Source organism: Lepidochelys kempii, chromosome 9 (genome assembly GCF_965140285.1).
Source record: "Lepidochelys kempii isolate rLepKem1 chromosome 9, rLepKem1.hap1, whole genome shotgun sequence".
Taxonomy (NCBI): Eukaryota; Metazoa; Chordata; order Testudines; family Cheloniidae; genus Lepidochelys; species Lepidochelys kempii.
The window spans coordinates 55,294,588-55,322,149 of NC_136388.1; the positions used below are offsets into that span (position 1 = coordinate 55,294,588).

Below are 27,562 nucleotides of genomic sequence, written 5' to 3' on the forward strand. Positions count from 1 at the left end.
TATGCACTTCATTTTAAAAAAAATCTAGGAAAACTTAATATAATCAGGCCCTATGCATTCCATGATTCTATGGTCGTAGAATTTACCCACTGCCACAGAACTGTAATCCAAACCCCTAGGTCTCTCTTTTAAAAATATCACATTTATACCCCTTACAGTTGCTTACACAATGGTGAAAACCAATGGGGTTTGCAAACTTTCTGAGTTTGCAAAGAGCCTGAAATAATAGTTCAGAGAGGTGTGACTTGCCCTCAGGACTTGCCATCAGACTTCATGATGCCACAGTCACAGAATTCAGCACGTTTTTTGCTATGGAATTTGTCAGTTTCCTGCATCCATTCATCTGACATTCCCCCCGATCTTCCTGCACTGCCAAAACATGCCTGCACCTTCTCTTGTTTTCCATCTTTCCCCACCTGGGGAAATCAACTGGATTTCAGCATACCCTTCTATAGAGCACAGCAGCAGGGCAGCAGGAAAACAAGTCAAGTCTAGCTTGCTGACAGGGACTGGGTGGAACCTGAAGTGTAGACTGTCCAGCTGAGCTTCCCAGGATGAACACCACAATAGACAGACAATACCCCAGGAGCAGAGAAGATGAGATACTGAAGCTGGCTTCAAGATCACCATTTCCATGATACATACTGAGGTAAGGAGCTATTGAGCAAGGCTACCTGGACAACATTTTAACTGCTGAGACCCATAGATGTGGACTGCCCAGAAAACAGTGAAAAACACAAGCTTCAAAAGTAACCCTTGCTGAAAATAATGACTGCCAAATTTACATCAAATTAGTGTTTTCAACTGTAAGTCATAGTTGTTTGTGAGTTTGAGGGTGACAACCCTCATGGAGATGGGAATTGAGGATATTTCACAAAGCCAGAATAAAAAGAACATTGCCATGGAATTTAGGAGTTCTTGCCACACAATTTAGTCCCACAGTGCTGCAGAATACACAAAGGTCTGATTATAATAGGAGTTTGGTGTAACTGGCTGACAAAGGCAACCTCAAAATTTAGAGGTTCGGCAACATAACACTATACTAAAAGATCCCACAATGATTACTATAGCACTATTTCTGATCAAGTGCGGTCTTTGCCATATACATTAGTGCACTGAATATAAAAAAGGCAACAAATGGAATTTTTCATACAACAGTTTAATGGAAGGAAACTGGATGATTGAGGAAGGGTAGGGGGCTGGGAAAAAGTAAAGGAACTAAGCAATTTTTGCTTAGAACTGACTAGCCTCAACACAGGCTGGATTTATGTATGCCATGTTAAAACGCTCTTTCAGAATTTTTTTTTCCCAGGGAACAGCTCTCCCCCCATAATAGATATTTAATTCCTTTAGAATAGACCATATGCTATTTAGGGTATGATCTGTCTATTTTTGTGTACTATCCTATGCCAAGTGTAACATGAACATTAAATAAATGAATAGCATTAAATAAATGAATAATATTTTCCTGCAATACCCTTTCCTTATTCTAGCCTTTTTTCTTAAAGATGCCTACTCCTAACAGTTTATAGAGTTACCATTAAGACCAGATATCTTTTGTTCTATTTCTAAAAAGTAAAGTTTTTCTGTTGAACATGTTCAGATGAATTATTAATAATTAAAGTAGAATTTATGGAAATAGGGACCTCTTAACTGCATGTATGGACCATCTTTAAAATTAATACGAGTACAACCACAGAACCCATTCAGAATGCAATCCTTTTAAATATGAAAAAGTACTGCAGGTATAATGATTCTCTGACTTTTACAACTGGTTACATACTGGAAAATCATTGTGCTACACAGGTTCTGGGTGAGTATGAGGTGGTTAAAACATTCAGTCTATTTTCTACTTCTTTATTCTGTATTGACTTTGAAAAAATATCAATCTTCAAAATGGAAAATCATGAAAAGATTTTTTCCCAAATACAAAAATTTCAGGGGTAAAAGGAGTTCAATATTTTCAAAGATTTAGTCTATATTGTGTTTTTCATCAAATTTGGGTATGATGTAGCCAAATAAACTTTATATACAAAGTATAATTACAACAGTATGACTTTTGTGAGCAGATAAGGCCAAAGTTGCATCTCTGTGGGATAAGTGATAAAAGGTTGGAAATGTAAATTTTGGCCATAAATTCACAAGTTACCCAACTTCAAGCTTAGTGTGTACAACACAATGGGCCAAACTCATTCCTGGTGTAATGCCACAATCTCAGAAAGAGGATGTTAGGGCTTCATGTGGTAAAAAATAAAATTACTGAAATGAGGTTACAACATGGTGGCTGAAGAATGTGGAATAATGTATATCGAATAAAACTTCTAGGCACAAACTCAGGTGAGTAACTTGAGTACTATTTTATTACGTATAAAAACCGCCAGAGTTTAACTATTCAAATTTAACTAATAAAGTTAAGAGCACAATACTTGTCAGAAATAATAGAATTTTTAAAAAATTGCCTGCACCTACAAAAGAAGGAACTTTCTAAAGTGGTTTCAGAGTAGCAGCCGTGTTAGTCTGTATCCGCAAAAAGAAAAGGAGTACTTGTGGCACCTTAGAGACTAACAAATTTATTTGAGCATAAGCTTTCATGAGCTACAGCTCACTTCATCGGATGCATTCAGTGGAAAATACAGTGGGGAGATTTATATACACAGAGAACATGAAACAATGGGTGTTACCATACACACTGTAACAAGGGTGATCAGGTAAGGTGAGCTATTACCAGCACAGGAGACCGGGGGAGGGTGAGGGGGAGTTTTTGTAGTGATAATCAAGGTGGGCCATTTCCAGCAGTTGACAAGAACGTCTGAGGAACAGTGGGGGGGAATAAACATGGGGAAATAGTTTTACTTTGTGTAATGACACATCCCCTCCCAGTCTTTATTCAAGCCTAAGTTAATTGTATCCAGTTTGCAAATTAATTCCAATTCAGCAGTCTCCTGTTGGGAGTCTGTTTTTGAAGTTTTTTTGTTGAAGAATTGCCACTTTTAGGTCTGTAGTCAAGTGACCAAAGAGACTGAAGTGTTCTCCGACTGGTTTTTGAATGTTATAATTCTTGACGTCTGATCTGTGTCCATTTATTCTTTTACGTAGAGACTGTCCAGTGTGACCAATGTACATGGCAGAGGGGCATTGCTGGCACGTGATGGCATATATCACATTGGTAGATGTGCAGGTGAACGAGCCTCTGATAGTGTGGCTGATGTGATTAGGCCCTATGATGGTGTCCCCTGAATAGATATGTGGACACAGTTGGCAACGGGCTGTGTTGCAAGGATAGGTTCCTGGGTTAGTGTTTTTGTTGTGTGGTGTGCGGTTGCTATTTGCTTCAGGTTGGGGGGCTGTCTGTAAGCAAGGACTGGCCTGTCTCCCAAGATCCCAAGTGAGAGTGATGGGTTGTCCTTCAGGATAGGTTGTAGATCCTTGATGATGCGTTGGAGAGGTTTTGGTTGGGGGCTGAAGGTGATGGCTAGTGGCGTTCTGTTATTTTCTTTGTTGGGCCTGTCCTGTAGTAGGTAACTTCTGGGTACTCTTTTGGCTCTGTCAATCTGTTTCTTCACTTTATCAGGTGGGTATTGTAGTTGTAAGAACGCTTGATAGAGATCTTGTAGGTGTTTGTCTCTGACTGAGGGATTGGAGCAAATGCAAGATCCGAAGATGAACACTTTATATTCTAGTATACCTAAGGACCCCAAACAGGGATTACACTTCTCTTGTACTACGCATTATACATTATACAAACAACACAAGGACAGTTCCTGCCTCACACAGTTCACAATTTAGGATTTAAACAGCACTCAATAAGTGATGTGGTAAACCCAGGACAAACAGCTACAAAGCGGGGGGGGGGGGGGGGAATCCACCCCAGAATGTTAAAAGGCCCCTCCCTATCCACTGAGGAGAGGTGACCACAGGTTAATAAGGTTCAGATGAAAAGTGGTTGCTAGAGAACCAGTTGGGTTCAGCTGACTCCAACTGCTTGAGCCCTTTTAAAACCCTCCCCTGTTAGGAAATGGGGGGGAGTGAGGAAAGCAGGGAAGCTGCCAGTAGGCTGGGTGCAGCAAGACACCGAACCTTTCCAGGAAGGGAGGCTGCATTCCCTCCCCAGAAGGGAAAGGAAAACAGACACAAGGGACTGATTGAGGAAAGGTATAGCCTGACCTTGTACCAGCTAGAAGGACTGTCTTGCCCAAAGCTGTGTCTCCAAGGCTAAAAAGAACTGAGCCTGCTGAGGTGAACAAGATACTTTGCCACATGCAATTTCTAAATATGCAATGCTTTTGCCTCTTCAAGCCATAAAATCTAAATTAATTGTAGGTTTTAAAAACTATATAAAGCAGAGGACACTTATCAGTATCTGGGTTTGACTTTGATCTTCCCCATTACTGTATGGATGTTGTGATAATAATAGGTTTCAGAGGAACAGCCGTGTTAGTCTGTATTCGCAAAAAGAAAAGGAGTACTTGTGGCACCTTAGAGACTAACCAATTTATTTGAGCATGAGCTTTCGTGAGCTACAGCTCACTTCATCAGATGTTTACCGTGGAAACTGCAGCAGACTTTATATACACACAGAAATCATGAAACAATACCTCCTCCCACCCCACTGTCCTGCTGGTAATAGCTTATCTAAAGTGATCAACAGGTGGGCCATTTCTGGAAATGGAAATGGAAGGAGGTATTGTTTCATGATTTCTGTGTGTATATAAAGTCTGCTGCAGTTTCCACGGTAAACATCTGATGAAGTGAGCTGTAGCTCACGAAAGCTCATGCTCAAATAAATTGGTTAGTCTCTAAGGTGCCATAAGTACTCCTTTTCTTTTTGTGATAATAATAAATATTGTCTACATATGGATACAGCTGTAAAGAAACCTTGCATTGAGACCTTCTGTCCTGAAGGCAGTTCTTGTTGGAAATTACTTTTAATTGGCAGGTTGTCATCCATTGACTTGGGGAACCCTAAGTAGATTTATCTACTTAATGGATGAACAAAATTAGACCAGATTGTTTTCAGACCAGTCTGTGCAGATTAGTCTACAGCTAACGTCTGAGGATAATTACTTTTAAACTGCTTCTCATTTGTAAATGTTTTCTGTGCAGTGTGAGCTGCTTGTCTTCATTCTGAGTTTTCCCCACTCTCCAAATGCAAACAGATGGACATCATACCAAAAGGACTGAAGGTAAAAAAATCCATTACAGTCTACATACCACACAGACTATGCTGACAGCTTGTGCCGCACATTCTCAAAGAAACTGCGGAACCACCTGATCAACATCCTCTACAGCAAACAGGGAGAGATTAAGAATGAGCTCTCAAAACTGGATACCCTCATAAAAAAACAACCTTCCACACAAACTTCCTCATGGCTGGACTTTACAAAAACTAGACAAGCCATTTACAACACACACTTTGCTTCTCTACAAAAGAAAAAGGACACTAAACTATCTAAACTACTACATGCCACAAGGGGCCACAACAGTGGTTCCCTTAACCCACCCAGCAATATTGTTAATCTATCCAACTATACTCTTAGCCCAGCAGAAGAATCTGTCCTATCAGTGCCAGGCCTGCCCTAGAGCAAAATAGTGGACATTTGTGATTTGTCGCTGAGGCGAAAAGGTCAATTACTGGGTGACCCCATTTTTGGAATATTGTGTCGAGAACACTGTCGTGGATTTCCCACTCATGTTCCTGTGAGAAGTGCTTGCTGAGGTGGTCAGCTGCAGTGTTTGGGCACCCTGGTAGGAATGATGCTGCAATGTTTATATTGTTGCGGATGAGGAGTTCCATAAATTCATGGCTTCTACGCATAGCAAGTAAGACCTGGCTCCTCCTTGGCGATTGATGTAAAACATGCACGCCACATTGTCGGAGAGAATAGAGATTGAGGTTTCGCGTATGAGTGGGAGGAAGTGTCGGCATGCATTGTGTACCATGCGGAGTTCCAGGAGATTGATATGTAGTCGGGTTTCTGTCACAGACCACTTGCCTTGTACACTGTGGTGACCCAAGTGGGCACCCCAACCTATCAGGGAGGCATCTGTTGTAATAGTCACTGATGGGGGGTCTTGTTGAAAGGGAACCCTGGAGCATACATTCCCTGGCTGTGTCCACCATTGTAGGGAAAGGATAACCCTTGGAGGTAGTGTCACACGTCTGTTGAGAGAGAGTTTGCTGGGTGCATAGACTGTGCTCAACCAGTGCTGCAGATAGCGCATATGGAGTCTGGCATACTTTGCTACAAAAGTCGTAGCTGCCATATGTCTCAGAATCTGAAGGCATGTCCTCACTGAAGTTTGTGGGCTGATGGTCACCGTGTAAATAAGATGGGTCAATGTAGTGAATCTGTGGTTTGCCAACATTGCCTTGGCTTGTATGGAGTCTAGGTCAGCTCCAATAAACTCCAATCGCTGGGTTGGTTCCGGGGTGGATTTCTTTTAGTTTATCTGTAGACCTAGCTGGTGAAACAGGTCTATTGTGGTCTTCAGCATGCCTGCCGTTTCTTGTCAGTTGGCACCCCTGAGAAGGCAATCGTCCAAATAGGGGAAGATTATGATTCCTTTGCTTCATAAATGTGCTGCTACTACCGCAAGCGTTTTTGAGAATACGGGGGGAGCAGTGGACAGTCCGAAGGGAAGGACCTGTATTGGTAGTGGTTGGGTCCTACTGTGAACCTCAGGAACCGTCTGTGGGCAGGATGTATTGTAATACAGAAGTATGCATCTTGTAGGTCGAGGGCTGCAAACCAGTACCGCGCATCTAGCGCTGGGATTATTGTGGCCAGAGTGACCATTTTGAACCTGTGGTTGAGTACGAACCTGTTGAGTTTTCAGAGATCTAAGATTGGTCTCCATCCCCCTCCTTTCTTCTCTGTCAGGAAATATTTGGAATAAAAACCCCTCCCTGGTTCTTCAGCACACAGCAGTAGGAGGTGGTCTACTTTCTGTTGCAGAAGGTGCTTGTGAGAGGGGCCCTGAAGAGGGACAGGGAAGGATGGAGGGTAGGGGAGATGGCTGTGAAAGGAATGGTGTCGCAAGACTGTATGATCTCCAAAACCCATGGATCTGTGGTTATTGCAGCCCAGGCATGGTAAAATGGACATAGGCAGTGACCAAAATTGTGGGATGGGGTATCTGTTGGCGCTACAGGTGTGGGGAGGTCGTGCATACCCTCAACCAAGACTTCAAAATTGTGGCTTAGCTGTAGATGGATGAGGCCTGGTTCTGTGGAGCTCGTCGTCTCTGAGCCCGTTGTCTGGATCTGTTCTGAGTGAAGTATCGTGGTTGTTGATGGTTAAACGAGGTGTCTCATGACTTCTGGTATGGTGTAAACTGAGGGCGTTTGTCAGGCAGTGGGTATATGCCTAGTGTATGCAGTGTCACACGGGTGGCCTTCATGGTATGGAGCACATCATCTGTTTGAGACGAGAAAAATTTCTCTCTATTGAAGGGGAGGTTCTCCACTTTTAGCTGTAGTTCTTTTGGAATTCCCGAAGCCTGCAACCATGCTGTTCTTCTCATAACCACAGCTGTTGCGGTTGTTCAGGCAGCTGTGTCCACTACATTTATTGAGGCTTGCAGCGCTGTGCGGGCTATTAACTGACCGTTGTTGATAATGGCGTTGAGTTGAGGACGTTTATGCTCGGGGAGGTCCTCCATGAGCTCTTTTATTTTACTATAGTTAGAGTAGTTGTAATTTGCTAGTAGAGCAGAATCGTTGGCAACTCTAAGCAAAAGAGTGGGTGACGAGTAAACTTTCCGCCCAAAGAAGTCCATCTCTTGTGTTCTTTATCTTGCACTGAGGAGCGGATATGAGGCTGTTTCCTGTGCTGATTGGAAGCGTCTACTACTAGAGAACAGGCTTGAGGATGTGAAAACAAAAATTCCATGCCTTTGGCTGGAATGAAGTATTTTCTGTCAGCCCTTTTGTTGGTGGGTGGTGCCAATGCCAGTGTTTGCCATACTACTTTCACAGGCTCTATTATAGCCTCATCCATGGGGAGGGCAATCTTGGTCGATGATGCCGGTTGTAAGATTTTTAACAACTTATGTTGTTTCTCCTGCACTTCATGTAAGGCAATTTCTTGGCTGTTTGCTACTCTTCTGAAGAGTTCTTGGAACTGTTTGAAGTCATCTGGTGTCGTAGGGGTGGACGGTGTCACCACTTCGTCTGGTGCAGAAGATGAGTGTGGGGCAGGTGGTGAATCATCCAGGTCTGCCTGTGATAGTATCTCTTCCTCTTCTATCTCGTCTCAGGGGGGTCAGAGGTTTCTCTATGTGGTAATGATGGGTGTACTCTGGAACCTCTTGTTGCTGAGGAAGGGGGACCAGAATAGGGGTTCTGGTATGTGGGCCAAGGACCCCACTGTGGCCACTGCATGGGGTAAGGTGGTAACGAGTAAGATCAGTGCTGCGCATACCAGGGCTGTGAATGCTCCGAGGGATGAGGCTTAGGCTTCACAGCATTCCATGTAGGTCTCATCTGTGATGGAGATGAACGTTGAGAGGCGAAGCAGTTGTCCTGCACATCTCCTTCCTCACCACTTTGCATGGAGAGTGGTGCAAGAGATGAAGGATGGTACCGTGCTATGTAGCTCGGGGAGTGTTCGGTGCCAAGCAGTGGTGACTGCGGTGCTGAAGAAACTGCTATGTCAGCAGGACGCAGGAGTTGTGCTGGTCCTACCTTGCAGTTGCAATCGAGCATTGGAGCGCTGGATTCGGCTTGTTAGGCGGCAGCAAGTCTTGGGTCAGTGCCAGTGGCGGCAGCATTGATCTCAGTGCCGCTGCCTGTGCCGCGCTCTGCACCGGGGTAGTCGGTGCCGTGGAGGAGACTAGACATCTCAACTCCAGTGTTGTGCATTGGGACTCAGCAAGGGTCCACTGAGGGACGGTGTCGAAGGAGCCCGGTGCCTCGTAAGTGCTCACCCTGGATGAGTAGAGCACTGAGGGTAAAAACCTTGCTGGGGAAGCTCTCTTTTTCTGAGGGACCCTTGCTCGAGGGGTCGAGGCTCGCTTCCTGACAGTTTTGGAAGTCGGAGCCTTATCAGAGCTCAGGGATCTCGGTTTATGAGACTCCCCGGAGGACGTCTCTTGCAGAGGTTAAAGGGATTTCTCCAGCAGAAGCATTTTCAAGCAGAGATCCATGTCACGTCTTGCCTTTGTTATTAACTTGGTGCAATGTTTGCATTTCTGGGAGATATGAGTTTCTCCCAGACAGCGAATGCAGGATGTGTGGCCGTCAGAGACCGGCATCGTTTCACAGCAGGAGTCACACTTTTAAAATCCTGTTGAGCCTAGCATGACTGCAGTTAAGCCTCTCCCACCTCTCAAGAGATAAGGGTGGGAGTTAATTGTAATGGTAAACTGGAGAAACTGTTTCAAAATGGGGAGTTAAGGAAAGAAAAAGTCTTCTTCTTTCTTCTCTTTTCCTTTTCTTTTCCTGCTTTCAACTACCTAAAAGGGGGTTCCAAAGAGGATGGATCTAGACTGTTCTCAGTGGTAGCTGATGACAGAACAAGGAGTAATGGTCTCAAGTTGCAGTGGGGGAGGTTTAGTTTGGATATTAGGAAAAACTTTTTCACTAGGAGGGTGGTGAAACACTGGGATGTGTTACCTAGGGAGGTCGTGGAATCTCCTTCCTTAGATATTTTTAAGGTCAGGCTTGACAAAGACCTGGCTGGGATGATTTAGTTGGGGACTGGTCCTGCTTTGAGCAGGGGGTTGGACTAGATGACCTCCTGAGGTCCCTTCCAACCCTGATATTCTATGATTCTCCTTTTTTTTTTTTTTTTTTTTATTAAAGAAAAACCTCTAAGAGGAACTAAGGAAACTATGTAACTATGTATGGACTCAGACTAACTAAACAATGTACTAAATATAGACTACAAAGAAGTTCCTACGTAACTTTTTTTTTCCCCAGAAAGTATCAGAGAGAGCAATACCACGGAGCTCCGTCTGCAGCCGAGGATGGTTGAGAAGGAACTGAGGGAACGGTCGGGGGAGCGCACACTACAGGACGTGCCAACGGCTACACGAGACAACTCCTGTGTGCGCCCTTCCCCCAACCGAGTACTGCTGTGAGAAATCTCCAATCTCTGGCGCAGGGACACACCGACACCTAGAGTGGAGCACCCACAGGGACAACACTCAAAGAAGAACGTTAATTCACTCATCTTGCATGTATATTGTGTTCTTGATTACTTATTAGGACCAGGTTTCAGAGTGGTAGCCGTGTTAGTCTGTATCAGCAAAAATGAACAAGGAGTCCTTGATGCACTACAAAAACTAATTTCCCTCTGCTGATACTCACACCTTCTTGTCAACTGTTTGAAATGGGCCACCTTGATTGCATTGGCCTCATTAGCCCTACAAAAATGATTTTCCCTCCCTTGGTATTCACCCCTTCTTGTCAACTGTTGAAAATAGGCCACTTCCACCTTAGTTGAATTGGCTTGTTAGCACTGCCCCCCCCCCACACACTTGGTTAGGCAACTCCCATCTTTTCATGTGCTGTGTATTTATACCTGCCTACTGTATTTTCCATTCCATGCACTTGATGAAGTGGGTTTTAGCCCACGAAAGTTTATGCCCAAATAAATGTGTTAGTCTCTAAGGTGCCACAAGGACTCTTTGTTGTTTTTATTAGGACCAGTGGTTCTCTAACTTTAATGTTAACGTTTAATATGTGTTTAAAATTCCGTGTACCATTTTGTGAGCGAACGCCGCTTATGAACCTCCTTTCATGCCCTATACCCTCATTTCCCACTGCTTGCTTCTCAAAGTACTTCATTTTGCAAACAAATAGACCACAGGTAAGATGTGCTGAATCAGAGTGTTAAATATATACTTTATTATATAGTATGTGCAACGTGAGTGAGTTATTTCTAGAGAACATTAATTTTTACAGTTCCTGACCATTCTGTGTTCACATTCATCTTAAACTTGTGGTAAAAATGTATTTGCAACTGGATTTGCTGTTTACTTCAAAAATACTTTTTAAAAGATCCCACAATATGTAGCACCAGATTTCTGTACTTTCTCAGTATAGTAGAACCTCAGAGTTATGAGCTCCAGAGATACAAACTGACCAGTTCATTTGGAACTGGAAGTACACAATCAGGCAGCAGCAGAGACCAAAAAAATCACAAATACAGTACAGTTATGTATTAAATGTAAACTACTACAAAATAAAGGGAAAGCAGCATTTTTCTTCTGCATAGTAAAGTTTCAAAGCTGTATTAAGTAACTGTTCAGTTGTAAACTTTTGAAAGAACTATAATATTTTGTTCAGAGTTACGAACATTTAGAAGTTCTGAACAACCTCCATTCCCGAGGTTTTCGTACCTCTGAGGTTCTACTGTACTATTTTATGGTCACTTCTGTCCCACAGATTTCCAACTTTTCTATTCTCTTTATACTTTGCAGAGTATAAAATGTCCATACCATGGAATTTATTTATAATTACTGAATTATAAGCATCGCCCCATGTAACCAGTGGCAAGTGGAAATTATATGCTGGAACTGGAAATTCTGGGACAGTCTTACTCAAACTATAAAACATTTAAAGAAATTAAAATGTAAACGGAATTAGTTTAAAACCATTACTATTCAGACTATAAGGTCTTCAGCAAAGAAGGCCATCATGATAATGCATACACTAGTAAAACTGTATTGTAAAGTTATTGCACGTGAACAGCATGTTTTCATCCTCCTTATTTCCCCCTACATCCCACAAAGTTAAGAACATTATTAGATCTAATGAGAGTTCATTTGTCTAAGAAAAATGAATGGCAGTTAAAAGAAAAAATGCACCTTGTATGAGTGACCACTAATGAGGTTGCTGTAGTCTACTATATTTGGCAAAGTTTAGAGTATAAATTGATCCCATTATTGTGGTTTTGCTTCCACCTACCAACAGCATTTAGCTTACGCCATCTATATGAAGAAGCAAGCATATGTAAAACTGTAAATAGCCTGTACTTCAGTCTCCTAGGGAAAAGACATTCCCTGACAGTTTGGCACTATTTACACAACAATTAGACAAACTGCACTAGAACTTTTTAAACACATAAATAAGTAATTTTGGGCGTTAAAAACGGGGTTTTTTTTAGCTGTAGATGAGGCCTAACTCAGTGCTCCTGCATCTAGATTCTCTTACTGCCCCCATCACCATGATATTTGAACTCCATCAAACAATTATCATCTAATTTCCCTGCACTGTTTCACCAGTATGCTGTAATACTATAACATTTCCAAAGAGCCCACTAATAATCTGCACTTACAAGTGCTTCCTGTGAAACTCCAGTATCTTTCCTTGTAGTCTTTCCTGGTTTGGCAAGTATTGGTTTGTTTTAAGGTGATCACGATCCACAGATTCATCAAAATCCCCAATCTCAGCTACGATACAAAGTAATAGAACATGTCAGAATTTAAAGAAACAATACTTGAGTAAAGAAAATAAAGTTAATAATCTTCAATTCTAACTTTTCTATAAAATACCATTTACATAGTACTTTAACTTGTTTATTTGTTTTTATGACATTTATTGGCATTCCCACATTTACAAGTTTTCACATGGGGGGTTTCCCATAAGAGACAGGAACAAACTATCAATGAGTTAACTTTATCTCTAAAAAGTCGTATCAGACTAATTCCTTCCAGTACTGTGAATTCGGAAACCATGGTTGGGACTTAAGTATGGTCTACATACAAAGCTGCAGGGCAGTTTAAATGCAACTTCGTGTTTAGCTTGCATCTGTAATTTACAGGTGCAAACTAAATGTATTTAAACAAGGTTTAAACTGATGAGTGTCCACATAGGGCTTTGCATCTTTTAATTAAATTAGTTTTAAACAGATTTAAGTTAAACCAGTGCAATTTCTGTGTAGACAAGCTCAGAGTAGTTTTGTAGAACCATGATAAACATATTTCAGTTTAAGCTTCAAAAAGGATTGTTATAAAAACATCAGAATTATTTTAAACATAGTTATGAAAAATACCATGAAAGTATCCTGTTTAAAATTAGGCTGACCTATAAAACCTAGAGGTTTTAACCATGAGCATCTTGTAAATATATTAAGCCCAAAATATTGATATTCCTTTGTCACCTTTGCTTTTCCAGCATCCTAAGATTCACTCCTGAAACAACCTGGCCGCAGGTGTTGATACTTACTCAGCTGTTCCATGTTGATTTGAAGTTCTCTCAAAAACACAAGGTCGTGCTAGAAAATCCTTGGCAAGTTTTCATAGCACAAATCATTGGACATTATGTAAGATAAATTTGGCCTTCCAATAAATGGAGTCATATTTTATTATTGTGTCTGAAGAGGTGTTTCTCAAACATTTTTGGTTTGGGTGGGAAAGCAGAAAGGAAGAATGTATCCCCTTTGTCTTATATTTAAGATTTGTAAATACATATATCATTGCTTGTCTCCTTTAATCCTCAGGGCCAGATTTTCAATGCTATTTTGGCACCTAAATGCCTTTGAAAATCTGGGTTTAGGGCCCTCAGGACAAGCATCTTGAGGGTCCTAAACAGAAACCAAGTCCATTCAGCCTCCACCCTCACTCCCAAACAGGAGCCCACCACCTACTTTTCCAATTCTCCCTTCTAACTCTTCCTAGCAACAAGTCCTTCCCCAGAAGGACGATATTCACACTATCAGGCCTGTTTTCTTGTGTTGCCAGATTCCTGCTCTAATTCCCTCCACTTCCTGCCTGCCCTCCACATGTTCGCTGCCTTGTAGCCTGAAGTTGATTTGGAAACTGGCATTGGGAGTAATTAAGGCAGATAAGAAGGGCAGGCCAGAAAATGAGCAAGGTTACTGGCAGTGGGAGGCAGAGCCAGGTGAGAGTTACAACAGATAAGAGTCTTGACTCAGCCCCATCTTCCAGCAGCCAAAACGATATTGCTTTTAAGCACAACACTCCAAAGTGGCCTCCTTCTCAACCCCATTAAAACTGGCCAATCCTCATTGTGTTAAACACATGGTGATTATCCAGTATGCAAAAGGTTAAAGATTAACCAGTTAAGTTTATCAATATTCGACTTGTGAAATAGAAAATACTTGTTTTAGGGGGTTTTTTTTGTTTTTGTTTTTTAATTATCAACGTGCAGGTAATGCTTTGTATATGCTGATATATGATCTGGTTCAGTTTAGCAGTGGCAATATCAGTTGATGCTGGGACAGCCAACATACTAACACTGCAGAAGATGAGAGATGATCAGAGCTGCTGTGTTGTCACTGCAGGTTAGTCGTTCCTCTGCCAAGTCTCTCTTGATTTGTAATGCAAACAGATACCTAAAAAGGAAAAGTTCAATCTTTTGATGAGCTAAAGAAAACAACTCAACACTACTTACATAATAAGCAGCTTCTACAAATATTCTTCAAAAAGTACATAAAACAGAACTCTTCATTTATCAATGACAATCACATAAAATTAAAAAAGAAGTAGATAACATAGCTACGTCAAATCCCTAACCAATCTGGCCACATAAAGCAATTTAATAGTGTGATGGAGTCAACTGACATAGAGGAACCAAAGAAAGGAAAAGCCTAGCTCTTTGAAAAGCTTGGCTTATCAGAAAGCAGGTTTTAGAAAGTTTGTTTCGACCTCAGGATTAGATCTCGGTCATGGTTCAGAGGGTTTCACCTACCCACACAGTGGGGGACGTGCATGGCTACTAATATTTTATTAGCAAAGTATGCAGAGAATGGGAGGAGTCTGGGGTCTTCTAAAACTTCTAACTCAGCCTGAGAAGATACAGCACTGGGGACAGATGATATTGGATTTGAGACTTTGGCTGGAGCTTACCTATTTAAAGAAACCATGGACTGTTCAGTGAGTAAAAACTTTAGGCAAGCCGATATACCAGTAGTTGTGGAGAAATGTGACTGAATGCAATGGGTGAGTCTGCTGATGTAATACTTGTGTTTTAAGAACTTGTCAGTTTGTCCCCCATCCCTGCCCTTATGTCGTAGGCAAACCATCTTGGCTCAACAGTGAGTACCTGGTGATAAGTGCATTTTTACCCCCAATCTCTGTTTTAAGAATTGATACTATCCCTTTGTAACCTCAGCCATCAAACCTACAAACTGACTTGCTATTCATTCTGTGGGAGTAACATCAGAGCCTTTAATTTAACTGCTCAGCCCATCCTTCAGACCACTGTTCAGATGGTTTGGGACTTTGTGTAGAAGCTTTACTTGAAATTGAAACAGACTCTCTCAACTTCCCACTTCAAAAAAAATTCTAAAATGAGCATACTATCAGTTTTCTTCTTGATCTATCACAAAACCTGCTAGGTACACATTACTCTTAATTTATAGTTGGGGAAAACACCCAACTATATATTTATATTAGAATAATTAAGGTTCTTTGATATAGTCAGTGTAGAGCCCATTGTAGGTGCACATGTATCTCCTGTGCACGAGATAACAGTCTTTTGAATAGCAGTTCTGTCAGGATTGAGCATGTGCCCTGTAGCTCCTCATGCTTCTATGCAAGGGCATAAAGGGTGTAATGGTCATCACACTTCCTCAGTTCCTGTGCAATTCAAAGTGCATGTTAGCTGAGATCACCAAAAGCAGGGATAAAGCAGGGGTGGGCAAACTACGGTCCATGGGCCACATCCGGCCCGTCAGGCCTTTTAATCTGACCCTCAAGCTCCTGCCAGGGAGTGGGGTTGGGGGCTTGCCCTGTTCCACATGTGCTGTGGCTCTGCGTGGCTCCCAGAACCAGCCGCATGTCCCCCCTTTGGGTCCTAAGCGTAGAGGCAGCCAGGGGGCTCTGCACACTACCCCTGCCCCAAGCACCAGCTCTGCAGCTCCCACTGGCCGGGAGCCATGGCCAATGGGAGCTTCAGGGGCGGCGTGCAGAGCTGTCTGGCCAGTGCCTCCACATAGGAGCCGGAGGGGGGACATGCCGCTGCTTCTGGAAGCTGCTCGAGGTAAGCATCACCAGGAGCCTGCATCCCTGACATCCTCCCATGTCCCAACTGCCAGCCTTGATCCCCCTCCCTCCCTCCAAACCCCTCAGTCCCAGCCCGGAACATCCTCCTGCTCCCCAAACCCTTCATCCCCAGCCCCACCCCAGAATCTGCACCCGCAGCTGGAGCCCTCACCGCCTCCCAACCCCCTGTCCCAGCCTGGAGCCCTCTCCCACACCTTGAACTCTTCATTTCTTACCCCACCCCAGAGCCCCTATCTCCAGCCAGAGCCCTCACCTCAACCCCCAATTTCGTGAGCATTCATGACCTGCCATATAATGTCCATAGCCAGATGTGGCCCCCAGGCCAAAAAGTTTGCCCACCCCTGGGATAGAGGGTGGGTTGCACAATTCACACTCACATCTCAAAGACGCAGTTACTGTAGGATAAGTAACAGTTCTTTATTCTTTGAGTATGTGTCAGTGTGGATCCTGTGACGCTGCACTCTATATGATTTTATGAAAGTATGCTGATGAGTGTGAATATAATGTAACTAAAATATGCTTCATGCAAAAGGTCTCTTGTAAGATTACAAAACTTATAATCTACTGAGTGTGGTCATCCTATTTGTATAAATGTATCACTCTTGTATCTGAAACTAGAAATATGAAATACAACTCTGAGGGCCTATTGTAATTATGCAAAGTGTGGGCCATTAATGGTGGTTTGGAATCTTGATGGCTCCCACCAGCCAGGACAATTGACTGTCGATGGCTCTGTTTGCAGATTTCAGAGTAACAGCCGTGTTAGTCTGTATTCGCAAAAAGAAAAGGAGTACTTGTGGCACCTTAGAGACTAACCAATTTATTTGAGCATGAGCTTTCGTGAGCTACAGCTCACTTCATCCGAAGTGAGCTGTAGCTCACGAAAGCTCATGCTCAAATAAATTGGTTAGTCTCTAAGGTGCCACAAGTACTCCTTTTCTGTTTGCAGACAGGCCTTCCTGTGAGTCAGGCTGGGAGGAATGAAGTCTTGGGGTCTCACAGGACATGTGATCACATCACCTGAACTGGAATCCATCTTTAACCTGGTGTTTTTCCATTGAGAAGGAGGGGTGGGAATCCAGAGGAACAAAGGATTCCCGTCTTATGCAAAAGATATATAAGTGGATGGAACAGACCAAGAAGCGGCAGCCATCATGAGAAATCCCCTAGCTACCACCTGAGCTGGAACAAGGGCTGTACCAAGGGAAAGGATTGTGCCCAGACTAGAAAGGTGTCTGGTCTGTGAAATAAACTTATTGAAACATCTCTAAGGGTGAGATTTTATCTGTATTCAGTTTTTATTACTGTACTTGAGTTAGACTTGCGTGTTTTGTTTTATTTTGCTTAGTAATTCACTTTGCTCTGTCTGTTACTACTTGGAATCACTCAAATCCTACTTTCGGTATTTAATAAAATCACTTTTTACTTATTAATTAACCCAGAGTATGTATTAATACCTGGGGGGGCCACACAGCTGTGCATCTCTCTCTATCAGTGTTATAGAGGGCAAACAATTCATGAATTTACCCTGTATAAGCTTTATACACGGTAAAACGGATTTATTTAGGATTTGGACCCAATTGGTAGTTGGGCATCTGAGTGTTAAAGACAGGAACACTTCTATAAGCTGCTTTCAGTTAAGCCTACAGCAGTTAGGGGACATTGTTTAGACCTGGGTCTGGGTTTGCAGCAGGCTAGCGGGTCTGGCTCAAACCATGCAGGGCAGTGAAGTCCTAAGCTGACAGGGAAAGAAAGCAGGAGCAGAAGTAGTCTTGGCACATCAGGTGGCAGCTCCCAGGGAGTTTCTGTGATCCAACCCGTCACAGATCCTAGTGTAGGTGACCGGCCAGCAGTACATCTTCGGGATGTTCGGATGAGAAGTATCAGCTGCCTCTGTCAAACAGAGATTGTAGTACTGCTCTATTGAAGTTGGCATCTACCCTGTCAGCTAGGTACAGTGTAGAATGCTTGACAAGAATCGGGGGGAGGGGGGAGAATTACTCCATATCGCTGCCTTGCCACATTCAGAAACTGGCAAATTTCTGAAACAGGGGGAGGATGTCACTTGAGCTCTGATGGAGTAAGCCTTGATGTTCAGTAAGAGATGTACACCAGCCAATTGGTTACAGTAAGATACATTGTGTTATCCACTTAGATATTCGATGTGATGGCCTGGCCTTTGGACTGCCCAACTATAGCCAGAAATAACCCAGGAGACAGTCTGAACAGCTTGGTTTTGTTGATGAAGTAATATAAGGCTCTGGAAACATCCAGTGTATGCAACTTCTCTCCTGATATAGCATGGAGCTTCATGAAGAAGTTAATGCAAGTTACCTAATTTTTATTCCTGGGGGAATTCTGCATCACTGTACTTGTGCAGAATTCATGTCCCCCTCAGATTTCTTTGCTTCCCCACAGAAAAATGACTGCTCACAGGAAAGCAAAGGGAAACTGCAAGAGCCATCATGCGCCCCCCTCAGCAACACAGGCAGCTTGACTCAGTAGAGATGTAAATCACCGCCGCGGGAGCGGAGGGCTGGGCAGTCATGTGTGAGAGAGAGAGACTGACTCTCTGCACTCGGCGTGGAGGGGCAGGGCTTCAGAGTGTTTCTGAGGAGGCAGGCATGGGACAGGCTCTGTCCCTTCAGGCAGAGAAGAATGTATCAGCCTGCCTGCTAAGTAAATTGCTCCCATTGTCTTTTTGAATTCCCCCAGGAGTATAAAACAGGTATAAAAGTTTTAAGGCTCCTTCACATTGCCAGAGGGGTGTAAAGGACAGTATGGCCTTATAAATGCTTCTGGGGTTTTCGTGATTTGAACTGGTCTAAATTTTTGGACTGAAAAAATGTCCTATCAAAATGTGCTCCATGAACGGTTTGCTACTGACCTTTCTGGAGATGATCAGTAGCCAGTGTAAATTGTGAGTTTGATTCCCCAGCCCTCATTCGCTATGATGTAACACTGAGCATATGGCTGCATATATTTGTTGACTAATAACTAGAAATAAAAAGTCAAACCTAGCTACATTACGATCAGGCAAGGGGGTTTGAGGATTTCCTCCAGTGCTCCCCACTCCCATTCTCCATCCATTGTATTGTAGTTTAAATAAATTACCGAAATAATGGAAACCAGAGTGATTATATTGCCTTATTTTGACAAATAAAACATGCAGAATTTTGCAGAATTTTAAAATATCGCGCACATAATTTTTAATTTTTTGGTGCAAAATTCCCCCAGGAGTAACTGATTAAAATAGAACTCAGACCACCTTGGGGATGAAGTTTCAGCACTGCCTTGTGCCTATGAAATGCCATGTAGGAAGGGTCACCCATAAGTGCTTGAAGCTCACTCTCTCTCCTGGCTGAAGTGATAGCAACTAGGAAGACAATCTTCAGTGAGATGAAGAAAGAAGCATTCTGAAAGGGGCTTGCAGGGAAGCGCCTTGAGTATCAACAGAACAACATGGAGGTCCCAGGCAGCAGCAAGTTCTCTGACTTCTGCTACCTCGGTAGCCAACTTTCTCAAAACGCAAAAATCAACAGAGAGATCCAGCACAGGATCCAGTGTGCAAGTGTTTCCTTTAGGAAATTACTCGGACACATTTTCACGGCCCGTGACCTAAGGCAGAACACCAAGATCCAGGTCAATAAGACAATTGTTATTCCTACACTCCTTTATGGATGCGAAACCTGGGTGACCTATCGACAGCACCTCAAGAGTCTGACTGATAGGTGTAATAGGAAGAAAGCCTGAGATATAAACCCTTGTATTAGAGGCCTGGTATGAGGCTTGAGCTAAAGTAGTGGGCAAGCTTTGCTGATATAAAGCGAAGTTAGCAAAAGTTAAGCTGTGAGCAAATGTCAGGCTCTGCTATTTGAAAGTTTACAGAATTTGGCAAGAACAGGGCTAATATTGCAGAAACATACATTTTTGAAAAGTGCTAGACACAGAGTACTTAAGCAAACACATTTCAGAAGAGTGGTACCAAAACATCCCTATATTAAGAATGGTACAAAAATATTTCCCAAGGATAACAGGAACATACTGACCGCTTTTAAAAGATACGGTCAGGGTGACAGTGTAATAGAGATGTTTTGACTGAACCAATATGTACAAGGAGATGGGTGATGACAAGGCACGTCAAGGGGCAGTAACTAACTATGTTAGAGGGGCAGTACATAACTTGTTTGTATTAGGTGTGACAAAAAGTTCTGACCTTGTCTCAGCGGGTCCTGCTCTTCTTGGTGGATTACGCTAGCCACAGAAGCTAACTGTGACCCCAAGGCCTTCGTGGCCTTCCTCTCTTTTTTTGTCTTCCTGGTCTTTCAGGGGGCTGAGAACAGATCCTGAGAAATCTCAGCAAACGTGAGGGGTTGACATTCCTCCGGCAACGAGTCGCTGCCCTCAGGGTCCCCACCTCCCTCCAGGCTCTCCGGGGAGCAAGGGGCAGGGGGGGGAAGTAAATTATCAAACCCTGGTTAGTCCCTCCTAAGGACTACAGGATATGGGAGTTTAGGAACTATGCCCACTGTCACCTCAATGGGGTTCCCCTGAACCTCTGTCTCCACATTTGGATGGTGGGGTAATGGCCCACAGCCCCATGCATGCACATCACTGCTACATGTTTGGCTTGTAGCAGCTGGCTACTTTTTACCAGCTTACCCAATATGAGGGTGATTGCACTCCCAGAGTCCACAAGCGCTGTAGTCTCTGCTCCGTTTATCCTCACCGGCCTGGTGGACTTATGCAGGGCTAAGGCGACCCCCATGAGGTGGATAAGGGAGCACGGGACCTCCCAATCCCCCAAAATTAAATTGTATAGGATCCTCGGTGCTGGGACACTGTGCTGCTATGTGACCCCATTCCCCACATGCATAACATCTATAATTGCTTCTAGTCACTCTCCTATCGCGTGAGTTGGGGGTTTAGTCCCAGGGATCTCCCCACTCAGGCCAATCCCTTCCTTCTGCGGTCCCCGCTGGTTTTCGCTCCCCCACCTTCCACCTAGGACTCCCCGGAGATTTGGCCACCCAACCTTCCAGGGTTGGGGTTGGGAGCTTGCTCCAAAAGGGGCCTTCCTTGGGCAGTCGGGTCAATTCTCTCACTGTCATCCGTCTTTTTAGCAGCATGATCATCTCATCATAGGTGGATGGATTATCTGGCCTACCCATTTGCGGAGATCTGGTGGCAGTCACCACATGTAATGGGCCATGAGCAGGGTCCCCAAAATCTCCTCTGGGCTACATGCCTCGGGCTGTAACCACATCCGTGCGAGATGTATGAGGTCGAATAGCTGGGACCTCAGGGGTTTGTTCTCCTGGTATTTCCACTCATGGAACCTCTGGACCCGTACCACTGCCATCATCCCTGATCATGATAGGATCTCTGCCTTCAGCCGGGAATAGTCAATGGCATCCGTGGGAGGCAGGTCAAAGTAGGCCTTCTGGGCCTCTCTGTACAAAAAAGGAGTGAGAATGCTGGTCCACTGCTCCTGGGGCCACGCCTCATGCTGAGCAGTCCTTTCAAATCAGAGGAGATATGCCTCTACTTCATCTTCCAACATCACCTTTGCAGACAACCAGTGGCCCTCAGGGTTCGCGTCCCATTGGACCCCCGGACCTGGGTGGTGAGGATTTTCAACTGGTCCGTTACCTCTCGCAAGAGGGCATGATCTTGGGTTGCCTGGCCCATTAATAATTGATTGGTTTCCTACTGTAGCCACATAGACTCCTGTTGTGCCATTGCCTGAAACCGTGTAGCCTCCTGTTGGACCACTGTGGCTTGCACCAGAGCTCACACCACCTCGTCCATTGTGGTACAAAACAAAACCCCAAAACCCCAGTGCGCTTTTTTTTTTTAAACCTCTCTCTTCCGCCATTCTCTGAAAGACTATCCCACTGGTAACACCAGTTGTGACAAAGCTCCGACCTGGTCTCAGTGGGTCCTTCCTGGAGGATTACGGTAGCTTCAGAGGCTCATTGTGACTTTCCACATAGCCCTTCTCTCTCTAGAGGCAAGGGTCACAGCCTACTGAGCCATTTTCATTGTAAGCCAGCAAGGGAGGTGAAGAGAAGCAACCCTCCATTGCACAGTCTCTGTTGTCTCACAGTCTCACTGAATTAATCGGGGAAGGGGGGAGCCTGGGCCCGCCCTTTACTCCAGGCTTCGGCCCAGGGACCTAATAGTAGCAGCTATTGGTAGCTGGCTTTTTGGAAACAGGATGAGTACAATTCCCCAGGCCACTTACCCACAGCAGCCCCCACTGCCTCAATATCTACTTAACCCTTACCTCAGGGCCTCCTTCCTTGTGCCTGATTCGGTTTCTACTGCTCAGTTTCTCCAGCAGCGCGGCTTCCTCCTACTGCTCCTGACACATGCGCCCACCTGACTAACTGGGAGGCTTTTAACTAGTTTCAGCCAGCCCCTGATTGGCTTCAGGTGTCCCAGTTAACCTAGCTATCTTCACTGCTTTTTGGAAGGATCTTAATTGGCCCCAGGTGTCTTAACTGACCTGGAGCAACTGCCAATTGCTTACCCTGGTAACAGGTATTTGTTTAGCCTGGGGCTAATATATCTGTCTCCCACTACTTTCCTTAGCCATCTGGCTTTGCCCCATCACATAGGGTATGAAGACGTATTTTTGAGAGAGTGTTTTGGTCCAGCCAAGGGAGGAATGGAAAGTCCTGCCACTCACTGAGCTGCGTTTATTGTTATGGGCATACATGTTTCAATATTTTTGTAGCGTTTTCCAGGTGCTATTACCATGCTTTGTTGACAGTAAACCTGGCCTGGTGTCTTCGTATCTTAACTGATTTTGTGGTTATTGGATGGTTTGCTCAAGGTTTGCTATACTGGCTGTTTGCGCAGAGCTGGGGCAGCACACAGGGAGAACACACACACACACAGATACACACACAGCCAAACATCTAATCATACTGGTGACCAATGACCGCTGATCTGGTAAGTAAGCGAGCTGTCCTTTGTAGAAATCACAATCTAACATGACAGAATACCATGAGCTAGGGAACCCCCTTATCCCCTCCATGCAAAGCTGAACATCTAACCACAGTAGGTAGGTCTTCAATAGATCTTTGAGGAACTTAGATACCATTGAGTAGGAGAAGACAGCACAACCATACATGTAGACAGCATGCACAGATCATTGCAAGGTGGACTGTAAAGGAGCTGAACAAAAGGGTGCAGTGTTTCAGATGAAGCAAGTATTCTGTGGCACTAATGCCTGCATGGTGTCCAGGACGTGTTCTGCTGCCTATACTCAGAACCTCTTCCATTTCTGTGGATGTATCGGGATCTCCTGATCTGTACCAGGACTTCCTGGTCTTGTCTAGAGCAATCCCTACCTGTGGTACTTAACTAGCCAATATCCTCATGCCTCACCTGAGGCAAAACTGTATCATTCAATACCATCCTTGGGGTCACGCTCTGAGGATAGGGGAGAAGAAATCTTACTCAGTGCTGCTGAAACAGCACTGAGGAGACCTCTGTACTGGTTCCAGTGACAGTCACTGATTCAATGCACAGTCTGTCTGGAGGCAACATCAGTGCTTCTATGAATGCATATCTCACGCTCTTGATAAGCTTGACCATTTGTGCTAGTAGTACGTCTCCTTTTCCAAGTGCACTCCCATCTTCGTGGAGGATCTGAAGGCTGTGTTTTTGAAGAAAGCGATGTTCTATGTCCTCCTTGCAGAATGATCCTGAATGGTGTTTGGAGTTACATTTTTGCTCCGTCCCACTTTGCCTCTGGGAGTCAGTCTTCTGTAAAAAGGGTATGGGGTGGCTGGTTCTATCTCTGCCAGTGCTGAGATTGACATTGTCGGTACTGGCTTCAACATGATCCTCTTCACACATTTCTTGTTTAACACCCTATTGCTGGGTATGATGTCTGCTTGATGGATTTGCTGGCTGACACAGACTCTTTTGCCCTCATTTTGGTGTCATTTCCTCTGGGTCTAAAGTCACCTGTATGGATTGCTCAAGATGACATCATATGAGCCTAACATGCATGGATTTGCAGCCATAGGCACCCACTAAAATATTAGTTGGTGCTTAGCACCCACCGGCAGCCAGCTCCCCACCTCCGCTCCAGTGCCTCCCGTCCGCCTGCAGCCCGACGATCAACTCCTCCCCCTCCCTCCCAGCACCTCCCACCTGCCACAATCAGCTGTTCCACAGCATGCAGGAGGCACTGGGCGGGGGAGGGGGAGAGAGGATGGAACAGGGACAGTGCATGCTCGAGGGAGGGTGGAAGAGAAGCGGGAGTGGGAAGAAGAGGGGCAGGGGTGGGGGCTTGGGAGAAAGGGTGGGGTGGAGGCAGGGCCTGATGCAGAGCAGAAAGAGGCAAGATGGGGTGGAAGTTTGGGGGACGGGGTCGGGTGGGGGCAGGGCCTCAGGCGGAGTGGGAGATTGAGCAGCTCCAGGACCCGGAGGAAGCCGGTGCCTGTGCTTGCAGGTCCTCAAAGAAAATTACCAGCACACTGAACACCTGTCCAAGATGTGGCTCTCCCCCAGGCAGAAGATGCAATGACTTTGTCCATCAGTGAGGGGAATGAGGCAGTCACAAGACTGGCAGGGTTTGAACCCTAATGGTTTTGAGTCAGCCATAAGGCAAGAAGGTTGGCACAAAGCGCCTCATCCCACTGTGCGGGAAGAGAGACACCAGACTTTAAGTCCAACTTGAGGAAGGAGAAGAAAGAAAATGAAAATGAAATTTCTTCACCCAATTAGCAAAAAGGAATGAATTTGAAACTCTAATAAAGTAGTTGGTTTCATCTTGCTGCCACAGGTAATAGTGAACTGAGGGAGAGTCCCGGCCACTCCATCCTTTATGACCTTGCACAGGACTCCAAGGTATTACAGGGCACATGCATGACCCTGACAGACCCTGCTGTTCAAAAGATTCCAATATTGCATAAATATGCACCTACAGTGGGATCCATCCTAACACACATTAAAAGTGGAGCAGCATGGGAGAAGGTACCAAGATGCTTAATGAAAGTGGATGATGAAGAGTGGCATCATGGCCTTACTGCAGGTGGGACATGACATTTTGATAGTGACAGAGATGGTAGTGATAAATCTGGAAAGGCCTGGCAAGGGAGGACAAGTAGCTTATGTTCAGTGCAATAGAGAACGGAGAGTAAGTGGAGGGATGCAAAGAAATGGGTAAAAAGAAAAGGAGTACTTGTGGCACCTTAGAGACTAACGAATTTATTTGAGCATAAGCTTTCGTGAGCTACAGCTCACTTCATCGGATGCATTCAGAAATGGGTGACACAGTCAAAGCATTGGGCTAGGAAATGCTCTTTGAAGCAACGTTTTGAATAGATATGAGCAGGGCAAGATCACATTTGACAAGGCTAGAGAAAAGGATGTTACAGTAATCAAAACAGGACAAACTTTTAGCTGTGAGGATGAATAGAAAAGGCTGTGCCTTAGAGATGTTATGAAGAAAAAAAATCAACAACATTTAGACATAGCCTGGATTCAGGACCTTAGAGAGAGGTCCAAGTCTGATATGAAACCCAGGTTACAAGCCTGAGTCACCTAAGATTATGAGGACGACACAGATGTGGGACCTAGGTTTGTGCTGGCAGGACGAGAGGATGGAAAATCAAAGTGAAGAGAGGAAGAGGAGAAGGTAGAGGTGGTGAGAACTATAGAGAGGTGGGGGTAACCAGGAAGGAGAGATGGAGCCAGTTGGGGGAAGGAGGAAGACAGCTGCTATGATGCAGAACAAAGGTGTGGTGAGAGGCAGATGGACAAGATTACAACTATCCTAGGGAAGATCTGTTACAGGTAGATCTCTCCAATCACATTACCTGTTGGTGATGAAGGGACAGGACCAGAGTACATTTACAGATAGTAACTGCTTAAGATATCAATTATTTACTAACTTTTAAAAATCTGACATAAGTAACATGCTAAATATGATAAGCATATCAGCAGAAGCTGTTATAGATGTAATCTGCTACTAACCTGTTGGATTCTTACAATTTGATAATTAACCATTTATTAAAACATTTATCACTTAATCCTTCTAGAAACTATTTATAAATGTACGATATAAAGAGTGACTGTTTCCTCTATACAACTGCCTCCTTCAATGGTAACACATCACATGTTCGGTAGGCAGAAATTGTCCCAGCTGACCTGCACTGTTATCTATTCATGCAAACTTTCACCAGTTTTTACAGCCACAGGGATCATCTACCACCTGTATCATTAAGATAGGTATTTCTGTTAGAAATGTGACTTTCTAACAGAAATGCTCCCCAACCTTCCCTAAAAGATAATCTTTATTGTTATAACAGAGAAAATATCCTCTTAGGCGAGCTTATTTCTGTCTTCCCTTCATTTCCATATTTTTAACCACTAACGAACATTAATTACTTTGAAAGATATTTTACCTGGTATATTCCTCTTGCAGTTGACCAGGGTCAGGAGGGAAAAACTTTACAGCTAGATGAAGCATTGTATTCTTTGGTCCTATGAAAAAATATTAAACAGTTTTACAAACTTAAATATCTCTATAAAGAATAAGGGAAGGACTTATAACAATAGAATTTTAAATGAATGAGACAAAACAGGCAGTTTGAATTACAGAATGTTCTGTAATGACCTATGATATAAAAAAACTTAGCAATAGCAGTAATATTGTGTTAACTTTCAATTTAGCACTTCAGATCATTGAACTGTGTCACCTCTAATTAAGAGATGTTGTCACTAGATCTGAATATTACAATTGCTTACTGTACTGTTACTAAATACCAGCATTCTGATTATCAAAGAAAAGGCTTAATGTTCTTCAGCCAAGCGGAACACTAGCCAATCTTCATTTAAAAAGTATATTGTACGTTTATTAATAGATATATACTGTCTTACAAGGAATTACAGTAATTCCACTGAGATAATAATGACAATTATTTAATCATTACTCTCATGCTTTATCACCAGAACACCATTTTCATATAATACAATGCAATTCAATCCATGTGTCATTTTACCACCCTGGGCTATCAATACCAAAAACTACATAATGTAATATTATAGGTGAGAATGTCATGGCACGAATTTAAGGAAATTTAAAATTATAGCCCACTCCCCGTGTCCAAATGGTCTAGTGTTCCTTGTTTTTGTTAATTTCATTTTATGCTGCCTCCAAATTTTCAGTTTTCAGTGACAGGCCAGCAGGAAACCTGACAGGTTCTTAACCGAAGAAGGGGCCCAGGACCATTGCCACCACCCAGATGATTCACCCCCACAGCGCTTACACAGACAGACAAGGGACAGAAACTGGGATCCCTACCAGATGTACACATCCTTCCACTTTCAGCCCCCAAAAGGCTGGAGACAGTCTACTTTAAATAAGCAGAGAGCCACAGGGATAAAAGAAGGGCCTCTGGAACTCCCAAGTGGCAGCCGGTATCAAGTGGAGTGCCCCAAGGGTCGGTCCTGGGGCCGGTTTTATTCAATATCTTCATAAATGATCTGAAGGATGGTGTGGATTGCACTCTCAGCAAATTTGCGGATGATACTAAACTGGGAGGAGTGGTAGATACGCTGG

General features: G+C 43.9%; 1 protein-coding gene across 19 annotated transcripts in view; it reads right to left on the bottom strand.

The window, feature by feature from the left end:
- FARP2 (FERM, ARH/RhoGEF and pleckstrin domain protein 2) overlaps positions 1-27,562 on the bottom strand; it is a 272,156-nt gene that overhangs the window by 108,071 nt on the left and 136,523 nt on the right. For 18 of the 19 annotated variants that reach the window (XR_012160855.1, XR_012160856.2, XR_012160858.2 and 15 more), the window contains 3 exons: positions 26,406-26,484; positions 14,206-14,303; positions 12,285-12,399 (listed from right to left, as the gene is read on the bottom strand). Coding sequence is in view for 14 of the 19 variants with exons in the window: in XM_073360436.2 (XP_073216537.1) it covers positions 12,285-12,399; positions 14,206-14,303; positions 26,406-26,484 (292 nt within the window). In the remaining 5 variants the exon portion in view is untranslated. Of the gene's footprint in view, positions 1-12,284; positions 12,400-14,201; positions 14,304-26,405; positions 26,485-27,562 lie in introns of those variants that run through there. The other variant, XM_073360444.2, reaches the window with a different exon arrangement.